The 21,043-nt window shown below is 42.7% G+C and overlaps 1 protein-coding gene across 1 annotated transcript in view; it reads right to left on the bottom strand.

Moving 5' to 3' along the window:
* The window catches only part of LOC115092484 (unconventional myosin-XVI-like), a 334,559-nt gene that overhangs the window by 65,033 nt on the left and 248,483 nt on the right, over window positions 1-21,043 (bottom strand). The window contains exon 12 of the mRNA XM_029603324.1: window positions 13,420-13,485. Coding sequence (XP_029459184.1) covers window positions 13,420-13,485 — 66 coding nt within the window. The remainder of the gene's footprint in view (window positions 1-13,419; window positions 13,486-21,043) is intronic.

Here is a 21,043-nt window from a genome sequence, read left to right as displayed (position 1 = left end):
TAAACATGTGCCAACATAAAACGATAACAAATTTTAATAAGAGCAACTTTGTTTTGGTTAGAGCTTATATGTTAAGAACATAAGAACATGCCATACTGGCTCAGACCAAGGGTCCATCAAGCCCAGCATCCTGTTTCCAACAGTGGTCAATCCAGGCCATAAGAACCTGGCAAGTTCCCAAGAACTAAGTCTATTCCATGCTACTGATGCTAGTAATAGCAGTGGCTATTTTCTAAGTCAACTTAATTAATAGCAGGTAATGGACTTTTCCTCCAAGAATTCATCCAATCCGTTTTTAAACACAGCTATACTAACTGCACTAACCACATCCTCTGGCAACAAATTCCAGAGTTTAATTGTGCATTGAGTGTAAAAGAACTTTCTCTGATTAGTTTTAAATGTGCCACATGCTAACTTCATAGAGTGCCCCCTAGTCTTTCTATTATCCGAAAGAGTAAATAACAGATTCACATCTACCCGTTCTAGACCTCTCATGATTTTAAATACCTCTATCATATCCCCCCTCAGCCGGTTGTCTGAAGGGGGATATGGTTAGGAAACATTTCATTACTTGCTCCTCCTTGGGAGCAGAAGTAATTTACACGCGTCGTCCAGCTTCCAGTGTGTGCTTCCCTGGGACAGCGGCCATTAGCCGCTGGCCTAGCCGGCCTCTGTCTCATCCCACCCCACCCAGACCCCGAACCCGTCCCGCCCCTTTGATGAGGCCCGGCACTTGTGCTCATACCGAGGTTTACGCATGTGGCCAGGCCCCTTTGAAAATTCACCCAGCGTGCACAAGGCCCGGCCACACGCATCAACCCCGGGATTTACACGTGCAGGCCTTTTAAAATCCAGCCATATGTGTATTTTGCACTGTTTCTCAATGGTATTTGGGTGAGCCCTGACAGATGCTAGATGCTATTTTTGATTGGTTGCTTCTCCCTTCCTAGGTGTGGACAATGGCTCCTTTATTTTTGCCAGTATTGGCATTTCAGCCAGTCCGGTGGCCATTTTTAAATAACCTGTGTAGCAGTATTTAGTAGTATGTGTTGGTGTTTGAGGTAGTTGTGGATGGATCCTTGGGCCAGTGGCAGAAGATCTTGAGAGGGACCACCGGTCAGGCTCATAGTATGGAGACAGACACACACTAGTTCTTTTATTAAACAGTATATTGAACCACCAGAGGTGGCAGAAGTGAGCTGGAAGTGCCCGGCAGGGCTGTAGCCCCTCAGGTACTGGAACAGCAATCCTGGATAATTGAGCTGTAGAGAAACTGCATGTTAGAGATGTGAATCGGAACCGGATTCGGTTCTGATTCCGGTTCACGTCGTGATTTTTTTTTCGTCCGGCCCGATCGGGTTTGTTTTTTTTGTTTGTTTTTTTTTATTGGCTGCGCCCGAGCCAATAAACAAAAAACCCACTCCAACCTTTTAAAAACTAATCCCTTAGCTTCCCCCAGCCCCCCAAAACCTTTTACAGGTACCTGGTGGTCCAGTGGGGGTCCCGGGAGCGATCTCCCGCTCTCGGGCCGTCAGCTGCCACTAATAAAAATGGCGCTGATGGCCCTTTGCCCTTACCATGTGACAGGATATCCGTGCCATTGGCTGGCCCCTGTCACATGGAGGGAGCACTGGATGGCCGGCGCCATCTTTAAAAATGGCACGGGCCATCCAGTGCTCCCTCCATGTGACAGGGGCCGGCCAATGGCTTGGATACCCTGTCACATGGTAAGGACAAAGGGCCTTCGGCGCCATTTTGATTAGTGGCAGCAGACGGCCTGAGAGCGGGAGATCGCTCCCGGGACCCCCATTGGACCACCAGGTACCTGTTAAAGTTTTTTGGGGGGGATCAGGAGGGTGGGGGAAGCTAAGGAATTAGTTTTCAAATGGTCAGGGTGGGTTTAGGGATTATTTTTGTGTGCCTTTTTTCCGCCCTCCCCCAAAACAATAAGAGAACCCCACGAACAATATCGTGGGATTTTCTTATCAGTCTCGGGGAGCCCCCGATTTCTGACGATTTTGAAAATATCGTACGATATTTTCAATCATCCAAAATTCGATTCACATCCCTACTGCATATAGTGAATAGGCAGGGTATGCAGAGTTCAGGAACAGAACCTTGATGGTAACACTCACAATAGTCTCTAGAAGTAGTCCAGGTGTTGGAAAGGGTTCCAGGGAAAGCTCTGAGAGAGAGAAGATAACTCACTGGTGTAGTAGGCAGCGATGACTTCCAGGCAGAATAAGTATTCAGCGACCAGTCCGGGAACAAGGGCCCTCGAGGAGCGAGTACCGGTTCCCGACTGTGACCTGAAAAACAAAGAGAGCGAGGCCCCCGAGGTGCGGGTACCCCTGGTAAGTCTGAGGAGGCAGAGCAGCGTAGGTAGAGTAACCCCTTGCTAACTCGATTAGTTAGCAATTTCTGAGACGTATATATCGGTACGGATGACATCTTCTCAGGGGGACGCCCCCTGAGGTTCGCGCCACTGCATCAGTCGGGGCTGCGCCGCGCGTAAGCCCTTAGACTTGAGAATCATGGCGGTTTGCAGCGTCGAGCCGCTCCGGGGATGCCGGAGGGAGTTGGCAGAATGACGCCGCGGCAGCCAACCTTCCATTAGAGCAGGAGGGGGTTGCCAAGGTGGTAAGGAGGGTGGAGTGGAGACGTCGAGCAGCGACGGTCGCAACAGTATGTTGGATGCTGATGATTTCAGTCCCAGAGATGTCAAAGATTCAGTCTGATTGGTTTATAAATTGTCTTTGTGGGGTGGGCGGTGCTTAACTTCTTTTATGAAGTGTGTTCTAGCAGAGCTAATCGCCATCTTTAAATGCCCTTCAGGGCTGAGGAGGAATTATGTTATATTCAATATTATAATTGTTTAAAGTTATGTGGGTTGCACTTTTTGTTTTATTTGTATTAAGTGTTTCTTTTTTATATTTCAGATAAATTATTTCCTTGATACGGGCGTTGTAATGCAGAAACATGGGCCCGTGTTGGCGATTCGGGTGCTCCTGTTTTTTTACACAGCGCTTCATATGATCGTGTTTTTTTCGGCTAAGTACCTTTTGTTTTTGTTATGAATTTGTTTGGATTTAATTATTGGTGAGGATTTTAGCCTTTAATGTTTCTTTAATAAAAGTTTTTTTAGGATTGCAGAGCAGTTTTTTTTCAGTAAACCAGCAGTTGAGTGAAAGTATTGAGCACATGATATCTGACAACACTGATTGCAGACCATTGCGTGGCAAGAGATGATAGATTGTACTCTAGCGATTATGTTGATCTGATGTTGTGTTTTAGAAGGTGTTGATAAAAAAAAGTTGAGATTAATTTTTTATTGAACCTTTATTATGAAGGATGGAATTATAGGATTTTGAACTAGTTATTTGTTATCAAATATTCTTATAAACCATCTGTTGTCAGGAACAAACTACTATCTACTCAGAGCATATGCAGGATTCTACCTTTATCAGCCTTGTCTAAGGGACTGGATTTAACTACCCTTAATTTAATGGAATAGTAAAGTAAAGGGACTACAATAATTAATGAAGCAAATAACATATTGACTCACTATCAGCCTGATTTTAAAAGGGCCACGTGCGTAAATAATGAGGGTTAAGAGCGTGGCTGGCCTTGCGCGCGCTGCGTGCATTTTTGGAAGAGCCCAGCCATGCACGTAACACCCGTTATATGCCGAGGTGCCAGGCCTCTCCAAAAGTACTTTCCCTGATTCATTCTGCTATTTCTTGGTTTCATATAGTGTCCCCTAGTCTTAGTACAATTTCAAAAGAGTAAATAACATTTCATGTTTATCTGTTCTACCCCACTCATGATTTTATAAATCTCTATCATATCCCTTTCTCAGTTATTTCTTCTGCAAGCTGAAGAGCCCTAACCTGTTCAGTCTTTCTCCATAAGGGAGCCATTTCATCTCATCATATTTGTTGCCCTTTTCTGCACCTTTGCTAGTTCCACTCTCTCTTGAGATGGGGGGCAACCAGAACTGCACAAAATGCAGTCATACCTTGGATCAATACAGGCATTAAGATATTATCGTATTTTCCATTCCTTCTGAAAAATCCCTAACATTCTATTTGCTTTTTTTTATTTTTTTTTTTTACTTTCAGTGCCCACTGAGTTGAGGATTTCAACATGACTCCAAGATTCTTTTCCTGGTTGGTGACTTTAAATATGGAAATCAGCATTGTGCGCCATTAGTCAGGATTTTTCCCTATGTGCATCACTTTGCACTTGTTCACATTACATTTCATCTATCATGTAGATGCCCATTTCCTTAGAATGGCAAGGTTCTTCTGCAATTCCTCACAGTCCGCTCATGATTTAACACATTTCAATAATGTCATGTCATCTGCATATTTGTCCACCTCACTCATAGTTCCCTTTAAAATGTACATAAATATGTGAAAAAAAACACTGGTCCCTGGGTAGTCCACTAGTCACTTCTCTCCACTTAGGGAAACTGACCATTTAGTTCAAATTTCTGTTTCCTATCTTTTCATCAGACACCAACCCATAGAGGGACATTGCATCCTATCCCATGACTTTTTAATTTCCTGAGGAGTTTCTTATGAGGGACTTTGTCAAGTAAGTTCTAAGAATCAAGATAAACTGTACAGACCGGCTTGCCCATAACATCTTCAAAATATTCTACTAGATTGGTAAGGCAAGACTTCCTTTTGCTGAATCTGTGTTTGCTCTTCCCCATTAAGCCATGTCTATCCATTTGACCAGTAATTCTGTTCTTAAGAGAATCCTCTACTACTCTATACAGCACCAACATAAGACGTACTAGTCTATAATTTCCAAGATAGTGGGTATTCAGGGGAAAAAAAACGTGTTTTCAGCTATTGTCATTAAAAAGTAAATTTGGTCACTTTGGTTTTCAAACTATGAAAAAGTAACTTCTTTTAACTTCATTTTTATTTACCTATTCACAGTAGCTCAAATAATACATATTTGATGGCAAATATGCTTGCATCAAACATGAAATAGATATCAAAGTAAAAAAAAGAAAAATACAAGTAGGGTGAATTTTAAAAGCCTGATATGCGCCAAAACCGGGAGATACACGAATATGTCAGGCCAGCGCATGCTGAGTGTATTTTAAAAGCCAACCGGGTATACATGAATCTCCCGCTGCACGCACAAAAAGGGGCAGGGCATGGGTGTTCCTGGATTTCACATTGAAATCTGCGCATAAATATTTGCTTGCACAGGCGTGTGCAGGAGTCCCCTACCGCGTAACTTTACTTTTGCTATGGATGGCTTGTAAGTCATAAAACAAAAATAAATAAATAAATAAATAAACAGATCAGCGGGGTTTTAAGGGTCAGGGCGGCTATTAAACTAAAGGGATTCGGAAGTTCTAACCCTTAACTGGGTGAACTAGGAATGAACTGGGAAAATGGGCAAGAACGTTGGCACTCATGTCTTTTAAAATTCCCCCACTTGCTCACATCCACATAAAATTGTATGCACATGTGCATGTCGTAAGGCTATTTTATAACATGGATGCATGTATACATGCATGTTATAAAATGGCCGCATCCCTGGGCACGGGCCAACAATGTACACACATGTGCGCCAGCACACCTGTTTAAAAGTTACCATCTTGGTGAGACCACTATTATGAGAATTCAAGAAGAGAAACCTAGGAAGGTTTCTGTACACCCCTGTTATATGTAAACCGGCATGATGTGTTTGCAACATGAATGCCGGTATATAAAAATTTTAAATAAATAAAATAAATAAATAAATAGGAAGGAACACCAAGGTAACTAAAAAAATAAGTAAAAAGAAAATTATTAACTGAACAAAAAAATCACCAAATATAAATTAAAGTCAATCCTACATCATGCACAAGCCCCACTAAAACATTGTTAGCTAGAGTAAAAAAAAACACTAATGAGGGTCAATAAGTTCTGCCAAGAGCCAAAACTTCAGGATGCATAAGAATACATGTTTCCTATGATTTTCCATTGCCCTGGTTAATTCAGGAAAAATCTGAATTTTCTGCCTTGTTCCAAAAAACACATATGCATAACAAAATTATGAGCTTCGAAAATAACAAAAGTAACTGACAAAACAGCTCTTTTAACAGATTCTCCAAAAATTAGATACATTAAGACTATCTGCAGAAGCTTCTCCCCCACCCAAATTCCACTCGGATATCTGTAAAACCACTTTCAGGTAAATCATGTAGAGTTTCAAAGGTAAAATAAGTGAAATCATAGGAAAATTCAGTATCGTAAGTTCAGTTTCCTGGCAGCATTTTTAGGATTCTCAAGTCTTCTGTTAATCCTTGACTAGTCATGAACAAACTGACAGGGTCATTTTTCAAATCGCATTAGGGCGGAGCAAATTAAAACGAGAGGGTGCTTAACATTGCGTGCGATAGCGTAACGCATGTTATCGCGGGTTTTAACATTGGAAATAACTACACCAATTTTCCTGGTGTTATGCCATGCAATATGCCTGAAATGAGATTTGCACTAAAAAGCACAAATCCTGTTTTGGGAGGGGGAGGGAGAGAGAGAGAGAAAGATTCTGGGGAGGTACATATATTAGTCAAATTTTTATACTACTGTAACAGGGGCAACTAGTAACTCTGGGTGAGGTTTTGGTGGGGACCTAGGATTTGGGGTCAGTTTTACATGCACAGTCAGAGGTACAAGCAGCACAGTACACATCTCTCTCTCTTTCTCCCTCTTGTACAATACGCCCCTTTTTTTTTTTTTTTAATCACGGGTGCTATTCATGTGAAATGTATAGCAAAATGATAAATATAGGTCTGAGTCTGCGCAGCTCTAATCTGTGCACCGGAAATATCCAAGTCCTCAGCTTTCTTTTCCAAGGTATTTATTTTAACATCTTGAGATTGATTATAAGGGAGGATGTCTATAGTTAAAGATGCCACGGAAGAAACTGCTTGCTCAAATGAGGCAAGCGCAGTCCAAATGCCCTCAAGTATAATACTGGGGGGCCTGACCAAAGGAACTCGCCCCCTCAAGGAGCTAATGGCTGCACATATCTCTGAAGAGCCATAAGACTCAGTAGCCTCCAAATGATTCGAGGACATGGACCCTGCAGCTTCAGATTCATCATCCGAGGCTCTTCCATCCAATGCAGGATTTCTCACACTTTCCAGAGCCTGCAGCCACTCACTCTCTCAATGGTCAATCATTGTGTGAGCAGACACACAGGCATCCTCAGCTGGCCCAGAGCTAGTCGGAATTAATTTGATTGACTCAAGTTCAGGCTGGGGCAATGGCCTCATAGAACGGAGGTAAGGGGATTGGAATGGTTGTTGAGGCTTAACGAGGTCTCCATTTCCTGCTGATTGGTTGCCACTACCCCAACATGAGAATCCTCCAATGACCTGCTATCTTTTGGCGAAAGGGGGATGTTCTCCTTTAAGGCAGTCTGCCACAATGGTTGCCTAGGGGGCTCCAAGGTCTTCCCTCTAACCATTCCTTTGAATTTGCCCATCTCTCCTATGGCCAAAAAAATCACAGGAAGTACTAGAGCAACCATCCACATATCTGTTCAAGCCTCCCATCAAAAAGTAATTTGAATGGGCTTGAATAAAACCATTTAGAGCGATCATGAGACAGAGTCCATATATAACCTGCAAGGCAGATTTTCAGTGCCACTTAGCCAGATAAAGTTTGACTTACCTAAGTGGCAGCGACTGGCTATCTACCTGGGATCAGGAGCCACCATTTAGCTGGATAACTACTTATCCAGATTTGTTTTTATCTGGCCAAGTGGCAAGTAGGATGAGGGCGTCTGAGGGAAAAGGTGAGTTAGCCAGAGAACCTACCCAATTAACTCTGGTCAAAACATAAACCTGTGGTAAAGTTAGCCAGGATAGCTGGGTATATTCAGCGGTACACCCCCCATTGCTGAATATACAGGCACACAAGTTATTTTTAAAACAAGTGCATGTGTACCCATACATACGCATACCGGCAAGAGAGAAGATATACACTATTAAATCATGCACGCCTTTGCACGCATATGATTTAATATGTGACGTCCGCACGTAAGCATGCTCCTAATTTCAAGAGGTTACTCAAGCAAACCTATTTTGCATATATGCAAGTGGATTTTAAAACGTGCTCACACGAGGGACATTGCCAGCTTTTCGAAATTAGTCCACCGGTTTGCCCAGTCAATATCCTCTGATTCTTTATCCTGCAAGCAACTCCGTTGACCTGGATCCCTCGCCCTGTCCTGTAAGCCCTAAAAACGTGAGAGCGACAGACTTGCTCCTCATCAGGAGCCGCAGTAAAATTACGCGGGTAACAAGTTGCCGCATACTGCAGCCTCTGGTTTTAAAATACAAGAGATATCCATGTAACAGATGGCCACGCCCTGGAATTCCAATGCCCTGCCCAATCCCCACCTTTTTTCTGCTCCCCCATTTTTGGCTTGTGGATGCGTATATATACACACACAAATGCGCTCGCGTGCGGCCCGCATACACGAGTATGTGGACATTTTTATTTTTATTTATTTAAAAACTTTCTATAACGTCATTTAGTAATGAACCATCACAACGGTTTGCAATTAGGCACGAAATAAGTTTGGTTTGGTTTATAAATTATCCAGAGGGTGCCAATACATTTTTCGGTTACATGTTTCAATAATACACTCTATATGGAAAGTGGATTGGGATTTCCATTTATATGATTAATAGGATAATAATCATATACATTCTATACTTTCCTTCTCTTAATTTAATACTGAATTATGATGAAAATAATAAAGTAAGCAATTATGTTTTGGGAGACTTTCAGCTGTGTGTAAGCTGGATAAACCTGGCTGAGCCATACAGCGGCTGAATATGGATCTCTTCATTATTGCATTTTCTGCCTCTACTCTCACCAACAAATAGCTGTTTACCCACTCTTATTATAAAACTTGTATTTATTAGGGATGTGCAGAGCAAAATTTTATGTTCATATTTTTTATGTCCGAAAGGGGGTCCCACTTGCGGCCAATATGGACATAAAAAAAATCCAATGAGTTGGGTATATGTACATATGTGCAAAAAAAAAATTTAAACCCCCTCACCCTCCTTAATCCCCCCCCCCAGACTTACCACAACTCCCTGGTGATCGAGCGAGGAGTGAGGACGTCATTTCTGCAATCCTTGGCGAGAAGCATGTGACGTCGGTGGCACGTCGAGTGACGCGGCGTCACGTGATTCTCGGCTCGTTCGCGCCGGACGGCTCGTTCGGCCCAAAAAGAACTTTTGGCCAGCTTGGGGGGGTCAGGAGGCCCCCCCAAGCTGGCCAAAAGTTCTTTTTGGGCCGAACGAGCCGTCCGGCGCGAACGAGCCGGGAATCACGTGACGCCGGCGTCACTCGACGTGCCGCTGACGTCACATGCTTCTCGCCAAGGATTGCAGAAATGGCGTCCTCACTCCTCGCTCCATCACCAGGGAGTTGTGGTAAGTAGGGGGGGGGGATTAAGGAGGGTGAGGGGGTTTATATTTTTATTTTGGCTCAATAATCGCGATTTCCCACATATCGAACATATCTATGTTCGATATGTGGGAAATCCGATCGTTTATGTCGAATCAATTTTTTAAGTAAAAAAAAAATATGAGTTGCGTTTTACTAATGCGGTCAATCCGAATGCACACCCCTAGTATTTATCTCCCCGGTGGAACTGACAGATTCCTATTGATGGTGCATTATATTCCTTATGAAGGCAAGGATGTGCTGGGTTCTTGATTAATGAAAACAATCCTTATCTTGAACCAAGTCTAGCTAAGTCCTGGGATTCAGTCGGGATAATAAACTGAGGTAAATTTGTCATAATTGATTTTAAACCCAAGTGGCTCCAATGTCAAGGTAGCCACCTGCAGTGTGTAATATCTTGGCTCCCTGTATTCTCTGTTCAGTTGTGCTGATAAGTTTACATACCCCTGGCAGAGTTTGTAAGATGATATATAGCAGTTTAAGAAAACATGAGTGATCAGGCAAAATACGTCTGCCATTTTTAATGTGTTTCAAATTAAACCTTGAGATGGACTGGGCAAACTGGTGGACTAATTGATAAAACTGGGAATGGCCTTCATGCAAGCATGTTTTAAAATCCACTTACCTGCACACATTAAAGTGGATAAAATCCTAAGGAAGGCTTAAAATTAACAGCACACATATGCGTGGTAGGCGTATTTTAAATCATATGTACGCATCTGCGCACACAATCTACAATTCCAGCCTATGAGCGCTAGCGCACCCCTCCATGTGTGTATGGGCTCATGCGCACTTGTTTTAATGTTACAATCATAGGTAATTAAGTGAATTACAGCTGAAAACTTACTCCTAAATTCAAAGGAGAAAAGGTATCTAACAAAGAAAATCAGGTGCCGAAATTTAGGAGTTCATTCTTTTTAGGGATATCAATCACTTTGATTATTGACCGCTTAAGATCCTATATTCATTTCAAAATAAGCAGATGACTTAGGTGTCTAAATTTAGGGGCTCTTTTTTAATATTGGCCTCTAGGAACTTATGAGCACATTGGCACACGAGCGGAGCAATTTTCAATTGGGCACACAAGCATCATTTAAAATACCCCTCCCATGCATTTGTGTTTGAGTGATCTGAAGAGGTTACTCGAGCGAATGTCCCATGCGTATTTCCGCTAGGGCTTCAGTGGCTTTTACGTGCGTATGCAGGCGGATTTTAAAATATACTCACGTGAAGGAAGTAGTCCACCAGTTTGCCCAGTTCATATGGAGGTCTTCAAGACCCCTCTGGGTCTTCACTCTGCAAGCCCCCCACTTGAACCCAAACCCTCACGCTGTGTTAAAAGCCCTAAAATGTGAGATCTTCTGGCTTGCTCCTCATCAGGACCAGCAGTAAAGTTACATGGATAGCAAGGCGAAGCGCGCCATGGTCAGCCTTTTTAAAATGCAGATTTACGCTCATAAGTCTTAGCCCCACCCTGGGACACCCATGCCACCCCTTATTCTCGATGTGTGCACGGTATTCTTAAAATCTGCATTGCTCGTGTGCAGTCCGCATATGTGCGTTTTTATGCGAGCAACACTTAAAATCTACCTGTAAATGTATGCACTCAGCGCTATTAAATTTTCAAAAGGGCCAATGTAGGGGTCTATTTCTTAAAGTTTAGTACCTTAGCCTTTGAAGATTGACCTCTATGCTGTTATTAGGTCATCCTGCCTAATTCCCTGATCTTAAAAATCTCCTTTCTTGAATTCACTCTTCATCTTCTTGAACTGAATGCATGCTTTACATTAGCCGTGTGTATGCAAAAAAAAAAAAAAAAAGTATGGTTTTGTTTTTCATTTCCTTTTTATTTAATTTGTTTTGTGTTGGTTTTTACATTTTTCTTTCATTTTTTTTCCTATTTTGTTTTTTCATTTTAATGTAAACTATTTTTAAATAGTATGCACTATTATCAAATTGTGCTTACGATAACAGTGATCTCTATTTGAAAAAAAGAACATAAGAACATGCCATACTGGGTCAGGGTCCATCAAGCCCAGCATCCTGTTTCCAACAGTGGCCAATCCAGATCACAAAAACCTGGCAGGATCCCAAATAATAAATAGATCCCATGGTGTTATCACCCAGGAATAAGTAATAATTTTCCCTGAGTCTACCTGGCTAATAAAGGTTTAAGTACTTTTCCTCTAAAATGTGTCCATACCTTTTTTAAATCCAGACCACATCCTCCAGAAATGAATTCTGGAGCTTAATTTTGCACTGAGTGAAAGTATATTTTCTCAGATTTGTTTTAAATATGCATGGAATGTCCCTTAGTCTTTGAGAGGCCAAAATTCAGAAGCCATTCAGATGGATAACTGAAAAGTTATCCATCTAAATGGCAAAGCAGTGGTTGGGAGGCATTTCGGGGTGGGCCAGAGCCGCATAACTCTGGTCACACTGTAGGACGCGCCACTGAATATCCTCCTTGTTAAGTTAGATAGCTACATCTGGCTAACTTAACTAGCCACTCTGCATTTGAATATTGGCCCCTGCATTTTTTGAAACAGTAAACCATTGATTTGTATTTACCCATTCTACTGCACTCCTGATGTTATAGACCTATCATTTCCCCCTCAGGAGTCTCTTCTCCAAAGTGGAGAGCTCTAACCTCTTCAGCCTTTCCTCTTAGCGGAGCCATTCCATCCCCTTTATCATTTTGGTTTCCCTTCTCTGAACCTTTCCAGTTCAGCTATATCTTTTATGAGATATGGCAACGCAACTTGAACTCCCACAGTCACACCATGGAGCGATACAGAAGTATGACGACACAGTGCATACTATTTGACATTAGTGCATGCTAAAATGCTTTAGCATGCAATATTTGCAAATATTTGTAAAATGACAAAAAAAAGACATTTCATTTTTCTGTCATTGACTTTATTATGTTATTTCAAATGACTGCACATCCCTATTTTACATGCATCAATGTAATGATCGGGGATCTGGGAGTTAGCATAACAGCACAATAGTTTATTTGGATTCTCAATGCTGGTGAAGGATAAGTAGGAGGTGTTTTCAGAGCCTTTGAACACTGTCTCTTCAGGAATGATAGAAAATCAATTAAGAAAAAGAAGAATGCCATGGATGTTTTAAAATCTCCCACTTGATTAGGTAAAGCCAAATATCTTAGCATGAATTATCAAGGCCACATAGGTCCCGTCTACAAATCTATCCATTCATGTATGAAAAGAGAAACTATGTGGTCTTGAAGCTTATGCACAAAATGTTATGTCAGCCAGTAAAAAGTAACAAAACTTGCAAAGAATTCTACAGAACCTGAGAAACAGATATCTGGAAACTGATAATTTTCTAAAACCATCTATCCAGGTAAATGGTTGTCTGAAAATTGCCTATGCATGCAGTACGTGGGAATACATGCACATGGGGATCAACAAACTCATATACTTTTATCCATGGGAAAAGGAAGTGAAATCAGAGGCATGGTTTGGTCAGAGAAGACCACAATGTATGTTTTGTTTTGTTTTTTTAAATTAAACACCTTGTTTTTCAGGGGGAAAAAAGTACATGCAGAAAAGCATGGGGTAAATTTCTTTTTCCCTTGGCAATTTTCAAAAAGGACAGTATTGTGCATACTTTTCCTTTGGGAAAAGTCCATGGGGAAGAGAGTTTGCAGTCTCTGCAATAGTGCAGGCACTTTTGAAATTTGCCCCCAGAATGCCTCTGCAATTCAAAATTAAAAACTCAAGAGGTCAGTGCAAATGTTTAGACTGCTGAAGCATTCAGCTTCCATGATGGAGCCATGGAAGAAATTTTGTTAAACCTTTCCTTAGTGGTTTTTATTCGTTAGTTTTGTAGGTATGTATGAACTGAAGTAAATATACCTAAAAGAAAATAATTTAAAAATGCTTACCATAGCTGAATAGATTGGAAGTTCCTTATATGGATTTACAAGCAGCAGTATATTCCCAACATATGTCTAGAAAGAGATATATGGTTCATGAATTAATAGCAATAATCATTTCAATTATATTTACATTTTTAAAGGTAACTTTTCAAATGATTCCATGTAGAAAGAGAGCATGAATGTGTGTATATGATATTTTATAAACATAGTGCGTCTATGCGTATTTTCGGTTTTGCATGTACATTTAACTGGGAGAAAAAAAAGGGGTCTAGGAGTTCAGAAGCAGGGTTCAGAAGTACATGTGATAGTTGCTATTTTGTAAGAGATATTCATATATACATTACCAAATGTAGTCACACACTTTTACACCTGCTGACTCACGCAAGTGAAATCAGACTTTTCAGTTGTCTGCAGTTTTTTGGGCTGAGGACTGGATGAACTGGTGGGGGATCAGGGTGAAGTGTTAAAAAGAGTCTAGGCGAACTGGAAAAGGAATGGGTTAACTGGTGCCCCTCACAACTACTGTTCATTTTTTTAATGGTTTCCAACATTGTGAAATTAATTAATTAATGATGTTTTGGAAATGCATCTGCCTGATTTGAGGACAAAATGCTTCTCTAAAGAAGAGACAAGAGTCAGTAAATTTGGCTCACTGGAAGAAAATGGGAACAAGTCAGACAGGTGTGAAAACCAGAAACACTGAGTCAGTATTTTCAAGGAGCAATTCTTTGCAAAAAAAAAATCACAATCCTTTTCTGTGGGAAGCAGTTAGAAATCCATATTCAAAGGGGGCTTGTCTGGCTAAGTTTGGAACTTAGACAAATCTCGAGTTTTCAATTTCCCACTCCTTGCAGTGAAAACATTACCAGACTAAAACCTAGCAAGATAGAAATGAGGCAGCGCTGAGGACATTCAGATTTACATTTATCTGGGCAACGTTGGTGTTTAATGCTACCCAGCTAAATGTAGCCAGATAAGTCTGGTTGTGGCAGAGAGCAAGTCTAAAGTTATATTGTTCAACTTACCTAGTTAACTTTTAATCTGACCGGTATATTCATTGAGTTATGTTTCCTGCTCCATATCCTGGCTAAAGTTATCTGGTTTGCCCATCTCACTACATATGGACTGCAGAATACTAGTGACCACTCCATTAAAATATTCCTCCTCCCTCCTCAAGCAAGCTGGCCCAAAGCAAGGCAGACAGACAGCAAACACAGAAAAAATAACTCAAGCATCTGGTGAATCATAGCATTCTACTTTCACATCATACAAACACATATATACACACACACACCACAATCAGCACAATTATTCTAAACACACACATACAAACATGGCCACAGCTACAACTCCCACACTCTTCCTACACAAAAACATTGCCATTCATACACAGCTACATTACCCCCCTCCAAGACTTCACACACAGCTCTCCAAGTGCCACCTCCAACCTCACACAGCCTTCCATACACACAACTCCCCACCCACCCACACTTCCCTATATAGCCCCCATTAACCCTCTCACACACATCCTACACAACAGATCCCACAATACCACACACTATTCCTCACATCCCCAAACACATCTACACCCCCTACACACATTCCAAAAATCCATACTCTCACACTTCCCATACACCTACAAAGATATATGCATACCCCCAGTACACACCTTCACTGCACACATATACATACAGAAACCCCATTTACCCCCACATATATAAATGTATAACCTGTAGGGAGATATCCCATGTTTTACCACTGAAAGCACCAAATATGAATCATAAAAGCCAAGAAATATGCAGCCCAGTGTGCTGACAGGCCTAAACATTGTCACAGCTAAGAAAATTTTCCCAGATGAGATCTGCCTATTTGTAAGCTCCTGTGTAAATGAGACCAAGGCAGAGGGACAATGCAGCACATAGGATCATAAGATGAAGTCAGGGACTGGCCAAGGCAAGTCCAGGAGTGAGACGGACTCCCTCCCTTGAAAGAAGGGGGGGGGGGGCAGTCTGAGACAGAGAAAATGCTAAAGCTGGCATACAGCTTGAGGGGGGGGGGGGGGCAGAGACCCTGAGTTCAAGTGATCCATTGGGCTTGGCCCAACATGTGGCAGGACCCCCCCAAAGAAATGGAGAGGGGGAAAATACCTGCAATGGGGAAAAGACCCTCCAGCCACCACATGATTATGCATGAGCGTATGCATATTTATCAGTTGGAAAGTCTAAGACGGGGTAAATAAAGAGAAGGGGATCTCAAAGCAGAACAGCAACCCCTGCTATCAAGGAGGGAGAAGACTAGGTGTGGCCAGGAGACTAGAAAGAGGAGACTCCCTGCTCTGTGTCAGAGACTGAGATGGTGAGGGCCGAGAGCAAGCCCCAGAAGGCCTGGCAAGTAAGTACCAGACCCAGAAGCAAGCCTCCTTCCAGACTCCCCACCAGCTCTGCCAGTACCAAATCCAGGAAGCAAGCCTTCTCCCCTGCCCACATTTTCCAGACCTCCTGCCAGCATCTGCTTTAGAGGTGAACAGAGGCCTAAAGTTGGGACTGGGGTAAGTAAGTTAGCCATAAGTATTAATATATTAAGCAGGCTAAGGTTTATGGCATATGTGATCTCACCCATGGTACAGAACGTTCTTAGGGTAAATAGGTGCTTAGTGACCAGGATGTTATGGACAGGAATTGTTATCTTCCAAATGATAAATCCTGCTAAATCTGACAAGTAAAAGTCTATTTCTGAGAGAACACATTGCTTTTTTTTCCTGAACTTAGAATCATGAAGTAAAGTAGGAGGTGAATTGGAAGTGTCCTGTAGCAGATAGGTCTCTGCACCCCTAAACTTACTTACACATGCCCACATTCATATACCCTGGTCATACACACAAACACACACACAACTTCCCATATACCCATTCCCCATAGACATCCACACTTCCACATACATGAATGACATACTGTTACACTCCAAACTCACACACACATCCCACCCACCCCACCATACACAGTCCTAACACACACATATACCTCCCTCCACATACCCACACACACTTTACACACACAAACCCAAATACACCACTACTCTTCATGCAACCCCTCACACAACCTTCCATACACCCTTCCCTCAGAGTCCCTGCATTCTCCCACATAAACACATACAAACCCACATATAAACCCAGTCATGCACTTACCCCCAGAAACAGACATACACATCTGAGATTTAACACTGCTCATGTGTGTATAAGTGAATGCATGTGTTTGTATCTGTGTGCATTTCCAAAAGTATCTCTCTCTCTGTTTTCAAAAGTTTAAATTTACACCTGAAAGTATTGTGGTAACTGAGCAAATAGAGATACTGCCTCAGTTTTGTCCTGGGCCAATTGCAGTTCTTTCAGGGTATCCTACATAGGAGGGGTGGAGTGAAGAATGAAATTTCAGAGCAGTCAAAATATAAGCACATTTTTGTGAAGATATTTTTCTTTTTGATATGCAGTGCTGCAGATAAGATGAGGATGAAGCCAAGTATGATTAATGAGCAAAATACTATTAACCTTTACTGTCATTCTGCTTAGATAGGCATTTTCTGATACTCCTATGCAGCATTATCCTTAACAACCTTCTCACTATGGTAGTGTGTTTTACTACTACAAGTGAATGCTTCAAAGTTTTCTTTAGTATTTCCTTTTTCCCCATTGCTTCCAATAGTTATAACTATATTTAAATGAGTCAATGTGGTGGGCAAACTCCCTTAGCTTCTTGCCCTTAATCTGTCATGACATGTCTGAGCATGCTAATTGCATTTTCTCTATCAAACCAAAGATGGTGACATCAACACAGTAACTCTCTATATCAAGAAAGAGATAATGAGCTTCATGTATACTGTGTTGTAATGAAGTTTATAATAGCGAGAGGATATTTTATAATGCCCCACACAGCAGTAAAGTCTGCCTGTACAATGTACAGGCAGTCTTTCTTGAGGATTTTCAAAGTGAAATTGAGAGCATAAGTTCACTTTGAAAATCTTTCCCTAATTGGCTGGGTATACCTGGCATTGTCCAAATACCTGCTCTATGCAGGATGTAAGTTGTGCATGGTAACTTACATGCACACTTTTGAAAATAAGAAAGTATGTGCACAAATAAGAATGTATCCCTACCCCAACTCTGCCCCCCAGAAAGCCTTACACCCATTGTGCATAAAAACTACACACAAAATTGGGTAATGCATGTCAATTTGTAGGAATTTCTGGTTGAATTCCTTTGAAAATGATGCTAACAGTTGTCAAATAGTAGATACTGCACATTTAGGCTTACCAATATGGCTGAAACAGCTCAAGGCAAAGAATAAAATATGATGTGGTTTAGCACTTTTAGTGATAAACAAGTTAAATGTTAGGGCAAAGATATCCATATATAGTCAAACACGTTGTTTACAGCTAAACTGACTGTTAGATCACGGAAGTAGCACATGATCAATGCATAGGTATTAAATATATGAATACTAGGGATGTGCAGAGCAAAATTTTATGTTCATATTTTTTATGTCCGAAAGGGGGTCCCACTTGCGGCCAATATGGACATAAAAAAAATCCAATGAGTTGGGTATATGTACATATGTGCAAAAAAAAAAATTTAAACCCCCTCACCCTCCTTAATCCCCCCCCAGACTTACCACAACTCCCTGGTGATCGAGCGAGGAGTGAGGACGTCATTTCTGCAATCCTTGGCGAGAAGCATGTGACGTCGGCGGCACGTCGAGTGACGCCGGTGTCACGTGATTCCCGGCTCGTTCGCGCCGGACGGCTCGTTCGGCCCAAAAAGAACTTTTGGCCAGCTTGGGGGGGCCTCCTGACCCCCCCAAGCTGGTCAGGGGGGGGGTCAGGAGGCCAAGCTGGTCAGGGGGGGGGTCAGGAGGCCAAGCTGGTCAGGAGGCCCCCCCAAGCTGGCCAAAAGTTCTTTTGGGCCGAACGAGCCGTCCGGCGCGAACGAGCCGGGAATCACGTGACGCCGACGTCACGTGATTCCCGGCGAGTTCGCGCCGGACGGCTCGATCGGCCCAAAAAGAACTTTTGGCCAGCTTGGGGGGGTCAGGAGGCCCCCCCAAGCTGGCCAAAAGTTCTTTTTGGGCCGAACGAGCCATCCGGCGTGAACGAGTCGGGAATCACGTGACACCGGCGTCACTCGACGTGCCGCCGACGTCACATGCTTCTCGCCAAGGATTGCAGAAATGGCGTCCTCACTCCTCGCTCCATCACCAGGGAGTTGTGGTAAGTCGGGGGGGGGGATTAAGGAGGGTGAGGGGGTTTATATTTTTATTTTGGCTCAACAATCGCGATTTCCCACATATCGAACATATCTATGTTCGATATGTGGGAAATCCGATCGTTTATGTCGAATCAATTTTTTAAGTAAAAAAAAAATATGAGTTGCGTTTTACTAATGCGGTCAATCCGAATGCACACCCCTAATGAATACTGAAATTAGAGACTATGAATGCTGACACCTGATTCATTAAATTGCTTTTTATTATCTTCTATGGATAGATGTGAAAATTAATCTTAGGTATAACAGATTGTATTTTTACTACGTACGTTAGAACAACTTCCCTAATTTCCTGGCTGCTTGTTTTCTTGGACTGCATTCAATTGTAATGAGCAGCATGAGAGTGAGCCCTTTGTGTTGTGGTCTAGTAAATGCATCCTCATAGGCAAACCTATGAGGACTATACTGGCAACTGGCAAATGCGCCCTGTAGCAGGACAGTCTGGAGCTTCACCTGTACCTGCCACCTCCCCCACAGGTTGAACCCTTGGGTTCAGGTGACTGGCAGTTCTGAGGTGGGTCCCTAAGGGAGTGGAGAGATCAAGACAGGAAGCTGGAGATATTAGGGATGTGAATCGTTTTTGAACGATTAAAATTATCGTCAGATAATTTTAAAATCGTCCTAAATCGTTAGAGTGCACGATACAATACAAATGCCCCCGATTTATCGTCAGGGGCATTTGTATTGTATCGTTAAATAGAGCACGGGAATTATTTGGGGGAGGGCGGGAAAACCGGCACACCAAAACCACCCCTAAACCCACCCCGACCCTTTAAAACCAATTCCTTACCCTCCCCCACCCTCCTGAACCCCCCCAAAATGTTGTTACCTGGTGGTCCAGTGGGGGGGGGTCCCGGCGCAATCACCCGCTCTCGGGCCATCGGCGCAATTTTGGCTGCCACTAATTAAAATGGTGCCGATGGCCCGATAAAAAAAAACCCCCACCCAACCCTTTAAATCAACCCCCCTTAGCCTCCCCCACCCTCCCGACCCGTCGCTATTTTTTTTTTTAGGGAGGCCCGCGCCGCTAAAAAAAACAACCCACCCGACCCTTTAAATCGACCCCCCCTCCCGACCCCCCCAAAACCTTTTAAAGTTACCTGGTGGTCCAGGGGGGCCTCAGGGAGATATCCAGGGGGGCCTCGGGGAGAGATTTCCCGTTCCCAGGCATCAGCTCTTCTAAAAAAAAAAAAAAAAAAAAATGGCGCCGATGCCCCTTTGCCCTTACCATGTGACAGGGTATCCATGCCATTGGCCGGCCCCTGTCACATAGTAAGAGCACTGGATGGCCGGCGCCATCTTTAAAGATGGCGCCGGCCATCCAGTGCTCCTACCAAAAATGAAAAAATCATTTTAATCCTAATCCTGAGCAGGCAGAGACATTAAAATCCATGATGTCAGGGAAAGGTAGAGGTAGAGGGAAAAATGTTATTGGCACTGGCAGAGGAGGCACTTCAAGAGGGTCATAAGAACATGCCATACTGGGTCAGACCAAGGGTCCATCAAGCCCAGCATCCTGTTTCCAACAGTGGCCAATCCAGGCCATAAGAACCTGGCAAGTACCCAAAAACTAAGTCTATTCCATTTTACCATTGCTAGTAATAGCAGTGGCTATTTTCTAAGTCCCCTATTAAAGTTAAAAAGGGACCTGTTCCAATCCAAAATCTCAGGAGGGACAGGCAGTTCCAGCCAGAAAAAAAACTTAAATTTAAAGATGATGCTCCGCCACCACCTGTTTCTGACCCTGTTGTTTTGGAGGTGAGGGAAGGGGAGGCTGAGCCATCCATGGCAGTTGGGGCAGTGGAGAAAGCAAAAGAGTGAGACCCAAAAGCAGCAGTTCGACAGCATACATCTCTAGTTAGCGCTGACGATTTAGTGCAGTTACTGTTTGCTTCTGATTCCAATGAAGAATAATCTTATAAGGGATTCCCTTCATCAAAAATGGAAGAAATAATAGCTGAAGAAGGTTTAGGAGGATTAGTAAGTTCCACCTTAGCCTCCACTTCAGTGTTGGAGGAGAGAGAGGAAACTGGTGATGAAGAGGAAGAGCAGTCAGTGCAGGCAGAGAGTTTGACTGATGCCCCTGGCATTGCTTCTCAGGTTCCACCCACTACTTCAACTCTAGTGCCAGCATCCCGAAGGCTATAGAGAAGGGATCACGAAAGACATCTGCGATCTGGAGCCACTTTAACGTGAGGAAGGACCCGCGTTTTGCTCAGTGTAATTACTGTGCCAGGGATATTAGCAGAGGCAAGCAAGTAGGCCATCTAACCAATTCTAGAATGATGCATCATATGCAGAAGCAATACCCAACAG

The sequence above is a fragment of the Rhinatrema bivittatum genome, chromosome 5, assembly GCF_901001135.1.
Source record: "Rhinatrema bivittatum chromosome 5, aRhiBiv1.1, whole genome shotgun sequence".
Classification (NCBI taxonomy): Eukaryota; Metazoa; Chordata; class Amphibia; order Gymnophiona; family Rhinatrematidae; genus Rhinatrema; species Rhinatrema bivittatum.
The sequence above is the reverse complement of the archived record's forward strand: the minus strand, read 5'-3'. Positions and strand labels throughout refer to the sequence as shown.